The sequence below is a fragment of the Centruroides vittatus genome, unplaced genomic scaffold (assembly GCF_030686945.1).
Source record: "Centruroides vittatus isolate TY-2023 unplaced genomic scaffold, ASM3068694v2 contig_799, whole genome shotgun sequence".
Lineage (NCBI taxonomy): Eukaryota > Metazoa > Arthropoda > Arachnida > Scorpiones > Buthidae > Centruroides > Centruroides vittatus.
Window position 1 is genome coordinate 3,246,429 of NW_027122516.1, and position 18,122 is coordinate 3,264,550.

General features: G+C 33.6%; 1 protein-coding gene across 1 annotated transcript; it reads right to left on the reverse strand.

Annotated features, from left to right (window-relative positions):
- Positions 1–1,060: 1,060 nt before the first annotated feature.
- On the reverse strand, positions 1,061–17,145 carry pod1 (coronin pod1). Its single transcript, XM_067278381.1, has 25 exons — positions 16,952–17,145; positions 10,883–10,954; positions 10,720–10,813; positions 10,567–10,644; positions 9,858–9,928; positions 9,603–9,787; positions 9,415–9,529; positions 9,259–9,345; positions 9,093–9,175; positions 8,966–9,020; positions 8,840–8,897; positions 5,326–5,471; positions 5,152–5,247; positions 4,747–5,013; positions 4,390–4,642; positions 4,150–4,325; positions 3,979–4,087; positions 3,675–3,901; positions 3,412–3,602; positions 3,194–3,332; positions 2,919–3,125; positions 2,694–2,829; positions 2,486–2,619; positions 1,576–1,662; positions 1,061–1,502 (listed from the first exon to the last, which is right to left on the reverse strand). The coding sequence occupies exons 2-25, from the start codon at positions 10,943–10,945 to the stop codon at positions 1,488–1,490; spliced, it is 3,072 nt and encodes a 1,023-aa protein (XP_067134482.1). The 5' UTR covers positions 10,946–10,954; positions 16,952–17,145; the 3' UTR covers positions 1,061–1,487.
- Between the last annotated feature and the right edge of the window lie 977 nt (positions 17,146–18,122).

Consider the following 18,122-nt stretch of genomic DNA (forward strand, 5'->3'; position numbering starts at 1 on the left):
AATAGGGCTTCAGATATTCTGGCAACACTCATCTAGACATTAGTTCCAAAGCATTTTTTTGAGAAAACTTTTCATATATTTTGCATTCCAGCAATCTCGACTCCTGTCGAGAATATTTTCTCAAAAATGGCACGATTAAGCACCCCTCATGCACCAGAACAATATCCATTATTAGGAATCATTCATTTTTCAAATGTAACAAAGACCTCCGAATGCTTTTTCATCAGAAATGGGCCTATTCTGTGCAAAAATAAATGAATTTTCCACAATGCTTAGTTTTAAACATGCTTGTAACAAATATACATGCATTGTAATGTTAAATAACATTATAAATTTGAAGCTCTGCATTATTAAAACAACAAAATGAATTAACGTATGTCACTGTTACATAACATGTTTCTCATAGTCTTGTTTTAGATGCAAAATGTCTCATTAACACAAATTCTTACAAAGATAAGGAAGATTTTAGCCATTACTTAGTCTCTTACGTAAATCTTGTCAGCCATATCCGATTTTTACGAGTTTTGTAACAATCATCACGTCGAAAAATGTTACGGGTAACGTTTTGACTAAAGCAATACACCCATATGCGCTTTTGCCATAGATTACTGCTTATTTAGGGGCAGGAAGGTCTAGAATTTCCGAGCCAAGAATCTCGAGGTCTACCTATAAGCCAGCATATACAGTACTTTTATTTTATTAATAAAGAAGATGAGTTTGAAACATTTTTATAGGGCATTTTAGCACTATGGTCCTTATGGCCACTAGATATTGAAATTGTCCCAATCTATGCTAATTTTGACCGACGAGAAATTGAATTCAATTGTATTTTTATTTAGTTTAATGGAAAAAAATGGTAGATTAAATTTTACTGCTCTATGCAAGTGCTCCATTAGGAAACTAGTTATCTTAAAGAAATTGATTAAATCTGAAGAGCCAAATAGCCATTTGACAGCTAATACTTTAGCTAAAGTTTGGTTTGAGCACCTTCCTTTTTAATGTATAGCGTTTTTACTAGTATACAAATAATTTTAATATCAAAACAAAAATAATGAAAAAAAAAAAAAACAGTAAAAAATTTGGCACAAAAATTTTCATGCTTATTTATTCTACATTTTTTTCATTTTTGTAAAAAATCTTTTAATATTAGAAAAAGTATAAATGTATAAATATGAATCTTTATGTTAATCAACAATATTTTTTTTTTTTAACTTACAATTAACATATACAGTAATAATTACTGTAAATATATGGCATTACAACAAGTGGATGAGGAGCATAGTGCGGAAATTGCATTTGCATGACGATAAAATATCCGAAAATTCAGTAAACTTATACGTCGACGATGATCATGGCACCATTCGAATCTTGTTATGAGTAATATAACGGAATGCCGTTTTCATAAAACGAATGAGCATTATTAATATTTTAACTTGTACCATTTATCGGATATGTACAACGGTTATATCATTATTTTACTCGAACGTCTAATTATCTTCATCCTTGAAGAAAAAGTAGGAAATCGTAATCATTAATTCAATATCGTCTTTGAAACGTCGTCAAATAATTACTTACCCATTCGTCGGGATCGACGCCCTCGAACGAATCTTGGGGTAATTTCTCGTCTTGATAATTCATTTTATCTTTCATCGAACTTATTATCTAAAGAGAAAAGGGGCATTTAGCAAGATAGTAAAATTCTTTCCAAAAAGTTAATATTGTATACATATTGTCACCAACATGAAACTGTAATGATGTATGAGGCCAAAGATGATGGAATTGTCAAATTTGTGAAAATGGAATTTTCTATGGAAAACTACTCTCTACTTAGATATTAGACACATGGAAAGCTTCACGAGGCCAGCCCGTTGGACGGGTGTAAACCTGTGACTGACTACCAGTGTTCATTTCTATAAATTGCCGATTTTTTGTAGGGAAAAAAAGCCCATTAACGGAAAGGAGATTTTATTCTTTTTGGCTCTTTCCATTCTGTGGGCATTGAGAAGGCCTTTTCTCCAGGTCAGGTAGTGAAGGAGGGACCACCGTCTGAAAAATTCCAGTATTGCTCACGGGTTTCCAAAGCAGAAAGCCGACATCTTAATTACCTCTGCCATCTGGCCCATCATTGGGTATTCCAAATTAAGCATTACATTGCTACTTAGAGAATCAAAATTTCTCAGAACAGTTCAAAAATCAGCATCATTAGGTGACACATTGATAAAGAGTAATACTGCTAAAGTTTATCAAAATATTGTTTCGTATACAAAGAAATTTTTGTAAACCATTACATACAACTGAGACCAATTTAGCGAAAAATAGCAAAATTACTTAGCTGTTTTCTTTTCTTTTCAACTTAATTTGCATACCAGTTACAAATGTCAAAATTTAAAGCTGACTTGAACATGTCGCGTTATCATCAAAATTAGCAATTATTTTATGACGACTTGTAGAAGATAAAATTTTATTAAAATTAATGTGCTCTTACTTGTTCTTCCTTTTCTTTATTTCCTGTTAAGAAGGCCAAAGAACTCTCTAATACTGCATGTCCTTCAAACTGGATTATTTCTTCTTGAGGGGCAGAAACAGGCGAAACGGTAGGTTTCTGGGTGGCTTCGGATACTGCATACGATATTAACTAATGAGCATTTTCGAAAACGAGAGAAGAAAAAACACTGGTTTAATAATTTACTTACAAGGCAGCATCCCTTCTGGTTTCAAACTAATGAATTTAGGTTTAATGTTCGCACCTGAAAACCAATCTTGACTGGACATTGCAGCTTCCCACGTGACCTGTACATCCGGAAACAGATCATCTTGGAAATATTCTGTCTGAAAATATCATTTTTGTGCCAAATAAATCGATTATTGTGTATTAATTTTTTTGTCCTTTGCACGACAGTGGAGTATTCAGAACTTACTCTGAGCCGAGGAACGGTAAACGATAAGGGTTCTATTGTAGTGTTAGTAAGTCTGACAGCTCTTGCAAATTCTACTTCCGCTATGTTGCAAACGTATTTTGGTAAGAAAGATACGGCCTGATGTGGTCCGCTACATTTGTAGTGAGACAGCGGGTAGAAATGTGACGCCTCCGTCGAGACTTCGTAAGCAAATATAACAGATTCTCCCTAATTAAGGTTAGTGTCTCGTTAGCATCTACATCAATTTACAATTTTATAAGCCAAGTAGCAATTACCTTTCCAGTTAAGAATAGTGTGGAACTACTTTCGTCATAAAACGGAATGAGGATGGAAGGATTTACATTGATACCTTCGGTTGCCAGTGGTTCCGAAAGATCGTCTTTACTATACAACATGATCTGTCTTTCCGAAACTCTGTAATCAAATTTAGCCGGTTTCAATATATAGTTAACATTAGATTTTTTGTCATAATTCTCACAAAAGATGGACTTACTTGCTGAAACCACATACTACTAGATGAGACCCTCCTAGCACCCATGTTACCCTTGCACCTCTTTTTCCACTGGGTCCCGGGCCTTCTTTAATTGGCATACAAGACTTTCTTGGATTATATATTCTTAATTTTTGATCTTTGCAAACCGTAGCCAAATATTGGCCGTCTTGACTCCACGCCAAAGTAAACACCTTAAAAATTGAACACACAAAAATTACTTATTAAATTTGACAAAACCAGAAAACAAATTGTTTCATCAATACCTGATCTGTGTGTCCTTGCAAAGTTATATAAACGTTTTTAGTGATAAGATCCCATACTTTAATGCTAAAATCATAGGATGCCGTTATTATGACATCTCTGGCAACGGAGTGGAATTTTACTATCGAAATTTTATCGTTGCCTGCTACGAATTCCTCATCCGGAGACGTTTCGCCTTCAAGACCTTCTTCGGGAATGAGACAAACGAAAATTTTTCCACTATCCGAAGCTATTTAAATATAAAATTACCCAACTTATGTTATCCAAAAATTAAAAAAAAATTGATTTGCATATTTATTTACTCACCAATAACAAGCCTACAATCATTGAATGGATCCCAAGCAAAGTCTGCAATGTTACTGCCACACACGATGCTCGGTAGTTTGCCTGTAGACAGACGTCCCGGCTTGCTAAGCTGTAAAGAAATACGTCAAGAAACGGCTTTCGGTGTTCTTAAATCCGTCGAACAAGTATTACCTCCAGTATGGCAATATGACCACCTGCAATATTCAAAGGAAGTGCTACTCTACTTGGATTAGCATGAAAGACATCGCACTCTCCAGACAGATTCTTGTTGTAGTTAGTAATGTTTGTGATGTGTGTATTTTTATGAAGAATCGTACCGTTAAGATGACGGAATTTTGTAGTCCTCACTAAAAATATTTTAAAAGTTCGGTAATGCGAATAAATCGACGCCAATTAAACTAGGAAAATTACCTCCAAACGTGCGTGTATTCCTCTGTGGTGTGGGAGAAGCCACCAGTTGACTATTTGTTTTCTTTTGCTGCATTTCTAAGTTATTCATCTTTTCTATAATGTCTTCCAATATTATATTTGCACTGCTGGAATCGCGAGGTTTCTCTTCAATTACTACCTGAACATTTTTTACTTTATTTTGGTATTCGAAGTCTCTGACTTGCGATTCTACGGATGTTTTGCCATGCCTTGGCGGTTTGGGTGGAACAGTTGGCTAAAAATAATTGTTTGTATTTAATTTCTTTGACAATTCTTTAATTTTATATATCTTTAAAATTAACAAAAAGCAATAGGACGTAACATTTGTAGATAACTAACTTTTGCAATGTTTGCCGACGATTTTTCCATCAAACTATTATATGGTATTTCTTCGCTTTCTATTTTTTTAAAGACGTTGAAACTGGAAGTGAAATCGCACTTTTCAGAGATTTTCATTTCTACGGTTTCATCAGATGGAGGTTTAAATGGAGCAAATTCTATGCTGTTTTTTCTCTCCGATTTCTCTTCACAAGTTTGAAATTTATGGCCAAACTTTAATAACTTGTGGCCAAGAGACTTTTGTGGATTTAAGCTGACTGTACTGACCTAAAAATGTGACGAATGCATGTATATATATACATATGGCAACAAATAAGTGAAAAGGCATAGTTAAAAGGTTACAAAAATTTGTTTTAGTTTACAGAATTATCGGAAGTGATGTGAGTAGCATTGATCACTACAAACCTTCTTTGTATCTCCTTTAGACCAGTCGTCAACATGCAATGCCGGTTCTGTGCCTTTCGTATCGGGATACAGATCAGAGTGATATTCTCTATAAGACTAAAAGTTCTGTAATAAATCTAATTGCAAGTTTGACACCTTACAGAATTAGTACAGTAATTAAAAAAGGAAACTTACTTTGCGTGGGACTTGATAAGAGATCGGAACGATGCAATCCTGTCCCAACAACAAAATGCGATTTACCTCCGCTTGCATGACATTCAATGCTCTCTTCGGTACCAGAGCTATTCCCTTGGTTTGGATGTCGCCAATATGCTTTGTAGCTGAAATGTTAAAATTCATTGATCAAAATTATATATAAGAAATAGATTTGACAGATATCAAATTTAACGGAAACTAAGATACACAGAATGATTGAAAAGTAACTTTACAAGGCCCACAGTAAGTGAAAAAAACACAGTTGAATGAAACTCCAGTGCAGATAGGTAATAACAACTCAGACTAGCAATTCCAAACAATGTATGAGTGTGGGACATTTGTGACTACATCTGAAGATGCTACAAGATTAGAAAACCAGTCTCAAAGACCTGAGAGCAAAAACGTTTTGGTGGATCAGCTTGTTGAGGCATACGGAGACAACATTGTTCCGTCAAGGTGTCGCAGAAGATTCAAAAGAGGACAAGAAAAATACCAGTGACAAAAGCTACAGTTGGCATTCAAGCTGCTTGACGACGAAAGTCGATGCCACAATAATCAACAAATTAATCTGGGATGACAGACACATCGCCGTGCCTTCAACTTTGCCCGCAATATGGTACTATACATGACATTGCTTGTGGATGGCTGTAGCAACAGAGGAATTTTTGCAGACAGAATAAACAAGCTTTTTAAATATTGCAATAAATGTGCGAAAAGGATGGGCAGTTTTACCAAGAAATAGCATATTGCTTGCAAATACATCTGGTATGTTTTCATTTCCACAATAAAAGTATTTTCTGCATTATTGACCTTGTAAACACTTTTTTTTAAATCACCCATGTATTTGATACCACATTCAATATCAAGTATATTCCACAACCCCTAATACAAGACAAATTGGAAAGTATTCCTTTATAAAATAGTAATAAAATACTCAAGTATGTGAGATTAAACCTTTTACCAATGGGATATTACTTTCATTGCTTTTAATAGTCATGACATGGAAACAAATATGTATAGAATATACCATAAAAAGAACACCAGCAAGTTTTTTAACTATAGCATGTAGCCATTAAGAGAATCTGTGTGTCTGTTGTAGTTTGGTCAGGCTCACAATGAGGGTGGCTAAGCAGCAAGAGATTGGATCCGACATAGCCAGTTAAACCAACCGTAACAATTAAAGATTCCAATCTAGAACTGAATCTGAGCAGGAGTGGATGCTAATGCCTTCACCACTGACTGCATATCAGCTAAATTCTTACTTCAGCAATTATAATTTTCATATAACTTCATAAACTTATATATTTTGACATTGACATACACATATATAAAAGGGGTTCTATACTGTTCAACATATCTGCACCAAATTTGGCACAAATATTCTTTGAAATCCTAGAACACCTTAGCGTGGGGGTCCCCACCTCCGACCACTCTCTCTTAACTTTAGCCCGAGCAGTTTCGTTATTGTAAATACTCGGGCCAATAAATTACATTTTAGTTACTAAGATCGTTGTTTTTAAAATCACCCTCTCCCAACCCGACCTCACCGATCCCTCACCCCTTCAAAATCCCAAACAATGCCAGGTAATATATAACAGCTGGTATAATTATAAATGACTAATCCACATCAAATAATCTCATTTTTTTTATTTTTAATTTAAATATCTTTAAGGTCAAATGTCAAAAAATTCCACGCGTTTATATTGCATTATTAGGGTTGCCATGTGTTTGTATTTAGTATGGGCAGTTTGTACTTTAAAGACTGTAACTTAGATAAAATAAACAATGCCCACACTTTACAACTGATCGCAAAGTTAATAGTTAAATCGTAACCGCTTAGATTTAAATCCGTCAAAAGATGCTAAATTTTTGATGATATTGTATTTGTTGGCTAGGTGGCAACATTGTATAAGCAAATGTAACAACTCTGTTGCTTAGAGAATGTGCACACGTTCATTATAACAGTCGACAAGTACTGTCGAATTAAAAAAACTAACTGGTAAAATAGCTTTCTTATATTTAAAATTGCATTCTGTGCCCCAAAGGAAAGTAAACTGAAACTTTATATATGTGCCTACATTTATTAGATTGAAAATTATGAATAAATTTCCCTCACTGTCCAAGTACTTTAATGCTAATCCGTCCACATTTTGCCATCAATTAATATGGTAACCCTAGCATTATATAAACTTTACATCAAATAAGAACTTATTTTTAATTCTAGTACAACAAATAATGTCGACAAATGTAGCCACCATCTTCAAAATTTGTTTTTAAAACGCTACCCTTTGGGGCATTAAGAATATCTTTTTGTGTGCCATTGTGGTTTTGGCTAAGCTGGCAATGGGAGCATTTGAATGGCAAGGGACGAGACCAAACATATTGGGGAGGTCAATCTGCCCATGAAAATTCAAACCAATCTAACTTGACTCATATTCCAGTGGCAGTTCATGAATGTTTTCCACAGAGTTCAAAAATTGGCTCGACAATTAAACATAATACCATTGTGCCTAACCTATAAAACGAATCGCATCTTTCGACTGACCCAAATTTTAAAGTCGTTGCAAGTGATTAATTAGCTAATGCAATGCTCTAATGCATTAAGGTTACGTGGCCCATCACGGTTATGCTCGGGTGGGCTCGACTGCAATGGGTCGAGCTGACACGGACGAAGGACGGGCCATTTTCAATATTTGAAAAGCAAAAGAAAAACAAGATAAATATGGAATATCACAACTAATTTTCCTGCAAACTTAATTTTTATTGGATTATAAAAATTTATATATTTTATAAATAAAATGTTGCATAATTTTCTTCACGCCACTCTTGTAAAGGAAAAAAAGGTTGTATACTAACTATAAATTTGTGTACAAGTGCTTAAAGTATGAGCCTACTGCTCTGGAAAATTGGGATCTAATCCGTGCGAGCAACACCAGGAGAAAGTTTTACAGGTAGTCTATCCCACGTTGCCTGGATGCCCCCCATTGTGGACCAGATCCCGTGTAAAAAGAGGAAAATTTATAAGTCATAACGAGTTTAAAACAGACTTTGAATGGAGAACAGAAGACATTTCAATTCAAAGATGCACTTTCAGAATGTTTTGGGAACATTATTCAAATAGAGAATGGAGATGCAATTGATTAAATGAATTCCTTTAGCTTGGACAGTGAAGTTCTAGCTGTAGAACACGATTTTGGAATTAGTTATCGGCTTGATTTCTAATTCCAAATACACAGAAGACAAGGCATCATCTCTTTTTTTGTTAACAAGACCTATCCTGCACTCCTCCGTCAGAAGTTAAAAAAGTGTTCCTTAAAGAACCGAAGCAAGAGTTTACGATTTTAATTGCACGGACATGTATGCACCTTGTCTTCGGTGTGTTAAGTGCCGAATAAACTTTATATACGGCTTTGTATATGTTATTTTTAAAATAAAATTTTAACAGTTTTAAGAATTCACAATAAAATTCATACGTTCAATAAAATCAATTTACCTTCGACAAAATACGGTTCTCTGTACACAACTTCCCAATAATGAACTACTGTTTCTGCCTGAATACATAAATTAATTATATTTTACAATCTTGAAATATTAATACTGCAACGAAAGTTTAACTTACCTTTGCCGCCAAGAACAACATATTTGTATCGGGATCGAAAAGTGGAACAAAAATACTGTATTAAAGACAAAATTTTATAATTAACTTCCAAAATCTGAATAAATAATTTTATAAAGAGCATACGTACTTCAAGGATAGATCAAATCCAGATTTAGCCAAAATCTTGTCAATGTTTCTGACATCCCTTATGACTACTTCTACATTTTTTGCCTAATAATTTACGATGAACATCATTTGTCTTATATTAAAAGTACAAAAAAATTGTATTGCGGTGTTTCTTTACACTTACTTACACTTCCAAATCCCGTCGACAGCACATAATCTGTATCTCCAAGCCAGATGACTCTAGAATCACGATTATTCAAGTGTCCTTTTGTTTCCTGAAGATAAAATCTAACAAATTAAATATTATTTTGATAAACATTAAAATCAATTGGTAACAAACTAACCGAAACCGATTCGGAGCATCTTGGATCCCATATCTGAAGCAGGCAATCCTTTCCGGAACTGATAACGGTACTTCCGTCGCTTTTCCAACTAAATGAGTGAATTAAGTCTTTGTGGCTACACGTTACCTGTAAAGAATTATGTAAATTTAGCTAAAATTATCTTAATTTATTATTCTCTCGTGGATAACTCACTATACAACTGTTCTTGCTTAGTTACGTCCCAAATTTTGAGAGATTTATCAGCCGACATGGTCAACAGGCAGTCGACGGTCGGGTGCCAGCCGATTACTTGCGGTTTATCGTTCGGCACGGAGAAATTTGCGATGCTATTACGAGGGATTTGGCCACTTTCGGGAATCTGCCACACTTTCACCTGAAGAGGAGTTTATAAATCAAATTTAAATTTGGTAAAGCATCGACACAAACAGAGAATTAAAACGTACATTTGAGTCTTCCGAACAAGTCACTAATAAACCGTCATCAAAAGGAGAGAAATCGAAATCTGTTACCGGTCCTGAAAGAACAATTAAACGGTGTTCATTGTTCGAAAGATTGACATTTTGTTAAATTAATACACAATGCAAACTGGTTTCAAATGTAAACCTAAATTGCCAGATTATGTTTGGATTATATTAAGGCCAAATTTTTTATTTATTTAATAAAATTTGGTCTAAAGATAATGCAGAACAAGCAGCCAGATTATTTATCAGGCTATAATAAGGCTAATTTCATTACTAAATGTAAAGCAATTTGGCTATAGGTAGGCAGTCAGGCCAAATTGCTTTATATCTAATCATTAAACTGTCATATCTCAAAAAATAATCTGATAGATCATTTGGCACTAATTGCATTGGGTTAAAGATAGACAGCCATGCTGCCATCTTTTTTGAAGATTAATAATTAGAATTTAGTTTTGAATTCGATTTTAAAAGTTCCTGCAAGAGTTTTAACGTTTGCTTAATTGTTTTAAAAACTAATAAGAATAATAATAATTTACCAAAACAGTTTTATATATATATAACTAAAATTACAGTTTTGTTGAGAAATAAAACAGATCCCAATCCCCCTACAAATTACATACTACTGGAATCGCAGTTGGATCTGCAAGTGTCAATTATAAAAGAAACATTGCCAAAAAACATTTTTCCTCACCCGAATGTGCATGGAGCAGAGGAGGTTTATTTTTCTTTCCAGTTTCATCAATTGGTAAAATTCCTAAATTGCCTTCACCTAAAAATAAAACACCAAAACATAAATAAAAATATAATTATCGTTTTTTTATTAAGGTAACATAAAATGTTTTACCTAATTCCACATTGAATACCATAAATCCCGCACTGGCTTTGATGTGATTTCCAAACGATCGGGGGTCTCCAACAGGTAGGTCGAGTATCCATCCCTTAAATGACAATCCAAATTAAAACAGAATAAAAAAAACACTTAAAAGTATCTTTTATAATACTTTTACCTCTCCTTTTTTTGGGACTTTAGGAGCTGCATTCTTGTATTTAGATGGCTTAAACCTCCACATAATTCACTCCTAAACCAATAGAAATAAAGAAAAGAATGAAGTGTTTCTCGTTAGATTCGTATCTCAAAATTCAGATTCAAAAACACGATTTTGCCGAAGGTTTTAATTCAAAAACTCGTATGAAGTCTCTAATGTTTCTTTAGCAAAGATAATTTTACGATAATTATCAAAACAACGAACAATTTTATCTTATTTTCAACCTATAATCTGATTAGATAATAGAATAATACTAAAATTCCTCCCAGTTGCATGTGATACAGTTTCAAGGTTTGTAGACAAAGTGGGAATGAATGAATATAAAATTTATAGTGTTACTACTACACCAGTGTTTTTCAACCTTTTTCTGATAGTGGCACCCCCATCTTTGTAAAAGTTTTTTCTTGTAGTACCCTGGTTTATCAATGTAGAGTTATTGTACTTTTTGTAATAGACATTAAGGGCTGTCTATAAATTACATCTGCATTTTTCTTGAAAATTTTACTCCCCCTCCTCCCATTGTCCCAGTTTGTCCAAGTTTCTGTAACCTCTCCCCTCTTCGGACATCCGATAAAACTCAACCTCCTTATTTTATTATTCGTAAAGCGATAAACCACATTTAACGAAATAAAATGGACATCCGTCGAAGTTCAGCCCCCCTTTGTCCGACTTCTTGTAACCCCACTCTCTTCCTTCTATCGTGGATGTCATTTATGGACGGCTCCTTAGAAGTGTTACGATGGCACTCGGCCACATCTTGCAATGCCGCCAGAGCGTCATTGCGGTACCCTACTAGTGTGCCACAGCATCCCATCAAAAATGGATCCCTAGCTACAGGGAGAGTTAAAAGGTTGCCAAGCTCCCTCAGCTTAGTCAGTAGTGCACATATGCAGTATATATAATACATGCTTTTGCTTTCATCATGTAAACTTAGGCTACTGTTACTTTTTTACACTTGAACTGTAGCTAATAGACCTAAGGCTGTCTGGAAAAGGGATAAATACTAATCATAATTTTTCAGATTGCTTCTCTATGATTTATTCCTGGCTGCAGAACTGTTTGAGAACAAACTGTACTATACCAACACACATTTAACATCTGCAAATACATCTACTTTACTAAACCACTGAATAATTTCCGTTTAATTTGAAAATTTATTTTTAACTATTCGTCATGGTTAATAAATTCGATATCCATTGATTCTAGAAAATTATCATATTCAAATTTTATTAAAATTTTCATTTCATTCTAAGGATAGAATATTTAATAAGAACGATTATTCGATTCGAAATATGAATCTATAATTGATTTAAATAAAAAAAAAAAAGGAGGGAAATATTTTCCGTAATCCGTATCGCCATTTGGGTGTAGAACCGGTTTCGCAGGCGCGTGCGTCGCGTCGCGTCGCGTCGCCGCGGCGCATCACATCGTCGAGACAAATCTACAACCTGAAGCCTTTATTTTTTGCTTCTCCCTTGATTTTTCTTGCAGTTTTCGTTTATAGTTTGATTAATTTACGAGTCTGAAGTGTTTTCGAGCATCTCCACCATAGAAATTTTCCCGTATTTACGAAGAAAACACTAAAACTAGAGGCGAATAATCCATAAATTACGAGAATAAAATATCCAAAACTTCCATTATCAATTAGCTCTTCCCATACAAATTTTTTCCAGTTTATTTAATAACTTTCACTTTCCTTTATCTCAAAAATTTAGCGAAACTCTCGCCTGCATGACGAATCTCTACATTATATCGATCTAAAAGCCTTTCCAGCTTCTAACCAGATTGCCAGGTAACTGCTTCGTAATCTCACAATTTATCGACATTTAATTTATTTTCGGGAATTTCAGAAAGTGAATTCAATTTTAGAAAGTGTAAACAAGATAAACTCGAAGGGGAACAAGATTTCAAAGCACGTGATCGAACCTGTCTGACGTCATAAGTAAAATATGTGTAACCCACAGAATATGATTTTTATAAAATTTCCGATGATAAACACATTATATATAATTATTTTATTTTATTTTTTCGTTTTATAAGTTACTTTAATTTAAAAATAAAGCTGGCAAAGGCTATTGCACGACTCTGCCAGCACTTATCTGTGGCGCCATCTGTTACGAGATTTTATTAAAATTTTTTAATTATTCTTATTATTATAAAAAGGCAAAAAGGCTTATTTTTGAGGTCAAAGTGAGTTTTAAAAATAATAATAATAATTGTAAATGCTAATAACGAGTAATAATTTCTGACTACAGTATATATATGACACGACCTCCTCTATCTCCCCACCCCCTTGACCTGTAACTACCAAAATTTCATAGCATCAATGTCACATATATAGAAATAACCCTGCCAAAATTCAAAGATTTTGGTTCACCCAGTCCTGAGATGTAATGCAAAATGCACGCCTTAACACAGAATTTTAAAGGATTTTTTTTCCATTTTTTGGACTCCTAGGGCGTCAAACCGTAGAAAAATGCAACTGGAGGGGGGGGCAAAATTTCACCGATCATCATACTTCCCTGTGTTATATTCTATAATAGTAGCCTCATAAGTTGTGTAAGGCCAGGAACACACATGCGTAAAATTGTGGCAGAAAACTGAATCAGAAATCAGCTTTCAGTTCAGTTTCTGTTTTACGCTTTTATGCCAGAACACACATAAGTAAAAATTCTGGCCGAATAGGAAACACCATTGCCACTAACGGTGCTAATTTTATTAATTTTTTCCTCACATATAATATCCCTTTCTACCTTCCATTTTTTCTCCGCTTCCTCTGCCATAATATAGAAAATTTAAATTAATACACTTGTATTCCGAATTCAAATAAAGAACGTGTGATCTAAATACTAGGCCTATATATCGATCTATTAGACCTACCTGTTATTTGAAATTTTGCACCTACAGCCATCCATAAACATTGTTTAAATACAGTGTCTTTATACATGACAGTGATGTAGTCGAACGGATTCAATAAACCCCTCTATTTAATTTATTTTTCGTTTTTTTCGAGACCGTCACAATTATAGGGTTAACCCTCATTGCCGCCATTATTAGAATAAAAACCACGCGTCTACTTTGACGTCACAGAAAAGACTTCTCTTTATTGGAGGAATTTTGGCGTAAAAATTTTACGGCATAAAAAGTAGAGACACGCTCTACTCTTTTTTCAGTTCTGTTTCAGCCAAAATTTCAGAAAAATTTTTACGTTTTCTGTTTTATGCTAGATTTTACGCCGAATTTTACGCATGTGTGTTCCTGGCCTAACAAATTCGAATAAGGTTCTTGAAATTTTAAATTATATAGGCCTATGTACTGTATAATACCATGAAGAGATAGGAATTTCTTATAACAAAAACAATTGTAAAACGTAAAGCGGGAGAATTCGGTGCAAACTTTCTTCCATTTTTTCAAATATTTACAATAGTTTCGAGGAAGAACAATGCTTAAATTATTTAAGAATTTAAAAAACACCCAAAAGAGAATGAAATACTTTTAAAAAATACTCTCTCAAATTCAAAGATGCAAGAGTAAAAAAATAACGTTGTTTAGGCCATGGGCATCCATAGAAAATTTTCCAGGAGGCAAAGCTTGGAGTCAAATAATTACATCAATAAGTATTTAAATAATTATTTAATTATTGGGTTTTTCACAAATATATTACATAATACAGTATTACATCAGAGTATGAGATTAGATATCTCACTTTTTTGGATTTTTTTTTACTGGATCCTAGTGGGCAGTGCACTTTTGCTCCCCTCTGCCCATGGTTTAGGCTACTTCAATTTAAAATATGCAATAATCCGCATCAATTCAATGAGCTTAAGTGTAATTTTGCTAGCAGAAAATAGTTATTAAAAATTTCTGTAAGAACTCAAATGAATTACTAAAAAGTACTTTAATTTTGTCAGACTGGAAATGAACCCTTCAAAGAGGCTGCAAGAAAAATTAAAAATGATGCGTTTTTATAGAAAAACAACAAAAATAAAGAAAAAAAATTACAAGATACACTCGAAATAATAATAAATACATTTAAAATAATGCTGTGAAGCTTCAAGTCACGAAGAAACATACTACCAAAGAAAAAATACAGTAAAAAAAAAAAAGGATTTTTACAATTTTATAAAATATCAAAATCCACATTATTTTGCAGGACATTTTTCAAATTCGCTTTCTAAATAAATAAAAAAAAACACAATAAAAATAAAAATCGCTGCTGCATTCTTTTATGACGATTCATTCATAAAACCAGTTTCGCAAGATTTTTAATACATTAAAAACACGAAACCAAATCTAATCGAAAAGATACATTTAATTTTCTAAGATATTTGCTGTTGCATTCTTATTATAAGCCATTCTCTGCACGCGTAACTCTCTACCCGCATCACAAATTATCTCATCTCCACCCCTTTAATGCGTGACAGCATTTGCGAACGGTGCAAGCATGCAAATAGAGTAGAGACACGCGCTAGACACGCATCATTAAGCTCCCATATCACCAAAGACATTCATCAAAAGAATTTTCTTGATTGTTAAACGAGAATTCATTGTTTCTTTCCTCACCAAACTACAGTTTACTCTTTCCGTACCGGCTCTGGTATTACTATAATTAACATTAATTTATGTTAAATGCTTAATTTTTAACTAGAAACATTTCGTTTAAACAGCAATTTAGATAATTAAATGTATTTTTTTGCGAATTGGCATCACTTTCATGCATTTACAATGATGCAAACAGTCAAATATCGATGGCCTTCAATGTGGAATTCGCCACGATTCCTCATGAATGTACTGTACTTTGCACAAGATAAGAAACTGGGCAAGCATGGACACACATGAAAATAAATTGAAAACATAAATTCTTATTATTATTTTAATTTGCATTGAAATTTCTAGAAATATTTTAAAATTTTCCAGGCTTTGAAAAATGATGAACATTTACAAGAATACAAATCAAATGTTAAAGGTTATTATATTATATATATATATATTTTAAGATATGTGAATAACCTTTAAGGTATTTTATCTTTTGTTAAATCTGTTGGAAGCAAGATTTTCAATCTTCTAAATTCTAAAAATGACATTAGAGTAACACGAAACTTATTAAAAACCAACGTTGATTGAATTATTCATCTTTTGGAAAAGTTCTTATCTTCTTCAGTGTCCCTGAAGACTGATGTTTATCTAGACCTGGACATTCAGAAAAATGATGTTTACTGGATAATTATTAATTTTTTTAACATTTTATCTGAATAATTTGGAATTTTAATTATTTTCTTGTGTAGTGTTGAGGGAAATCCTATGCACTTTTTCGGAATTAAAGTGATTTAAAAGATGCGAATTGTTATCGAAGCGTCGAGTAATTAATTGTATACAAAATACAAAACGTCATTTATAAAAAAAAAGTTCAATTTTCAGATTTTTTACAACAAAACGTAATCGGGACGAATCATCTTTTCAATCCACATGATCGCGCCGCAGCGACGCGTCGCTGCGGCGCGTTTTATATTGAAAAGGCGATTCGTTACTTACGGAACTTTTTTCGATTGTTTATACGATCGTTAGTGTTTTTTCCCCGTATCGAACGAGTCATGCATCACATGCAATTTTCGAATCAATATGATCTATATATCACACTTTACAGAATCGATCTATCTGTATGTCTATACAATATATATAAATTATATCGCTATTACAATAGATGTAAACAATGCAAGGATTTCATTTCCAGTCTTGCGGGAAAAAATCCCTAGATGGCATTTTAAATTCGAGTTTTGTGGGGATTAATCCTTAGATGTGGGAATAAAACCCGAGACACGGTACACGTATTTATGGAGATTTAATTGGAGAACTTCGGCGAATGCTTAAATAAATACAAAAGATAAAAATTAAAAAAGGATAATTCGCTTAGATGAATATTAAAAGCTAAAAAATCCATTTACGTTGGGGAAATTAATTACGGTAGACGAGTATTGACAGCTGACATTTCTGTTTAAAGTGTACGGTAGAGGTGACAAGATGCAAACTCACCCAACGGTTGACTTGCGTTTCGATAGAAATGCAACCGGAATCCTTCCTCTAAGATCCTTTACGATGATTTATAACTGACTAATTCCACCCACTCGTACGAAGGGGTGTAGATATCCTGTAACAAAGGACAACTCGCAGGATGTGCTGCAACACGTGGTACACATCGGCGAGTCCTAGCTCGAGTCATAGATATCGTCGTGACGTCATACCAATAATGAATTTCGTAGGCTTAAAATAATAATAATAATAATACAAAATGAATTTATAGACATAGAAGCACGTATTAACTGCCGTATTTATTCATTACTTAAATAAAAATAAACATATCTCGATTTAGTGATGCGGAAAGAGTCCACATTCGCGCTCTAATTTGTTTCAAGTTCGATAATTAATGTCGTTTCGGCTGAGAAATTTTTTTTTTTTTTTGGATTGTTATGAGCTCGATCTTCATTAATTATTCGTGTAATGTCGACGATTAGAATAATAATTAAGAAATTAAGTTGTTATTGAATTAAGATTTTACGTTTTTAATGATATCGATGCACGCTCGAGATTGCCATCTGTGATGATACAAAACAGAACGCGCGTAAAGCGTAACGACTCAACTTTTCTGTTAGAGTCGTTGACACTATCAAAATGAACGTTATCGAACCTTTAAGTATATGCCAATAACGTAATAACAATAAACTGTAGGATTTTTTTTTTTTTTTTTTTTTGTTTTTATTGGATTATGAGAAATCGTTCCGAATGCCGATAGCGTAGAGCGTGTTTTCACACTAGATTTAGGCATGGCACTATTAAAGAATAGAAGCCATTATTCATTCTGATGCTCACTTTCTGTAATCTAAACAGATTAATTTTAAAACAAAACTTTTTCAAAACTTTTACTCGAGGTGTTTTGAACGTTTAGAAACAGACGTTGAAAGTGTTCTAGAGCTAATGGAAGAAATCCTTACAAGGAAGTTATTAAAAGGAAGAGTTGTATGATTAAGTTTTCATTGAGGATTACAGTTTGAATGACACATCTCGGAAAATGTATATTAATTAATTAAAATACAAGTATTTTGCTGTTGAATGAAAAGAAAATGCAAGATGTTTAGGGTACAAAAAATGTATTGCCGCTCGTCAGAGTAATTATGTGCCTGCCAAACCCATAACCATGATGGACGTA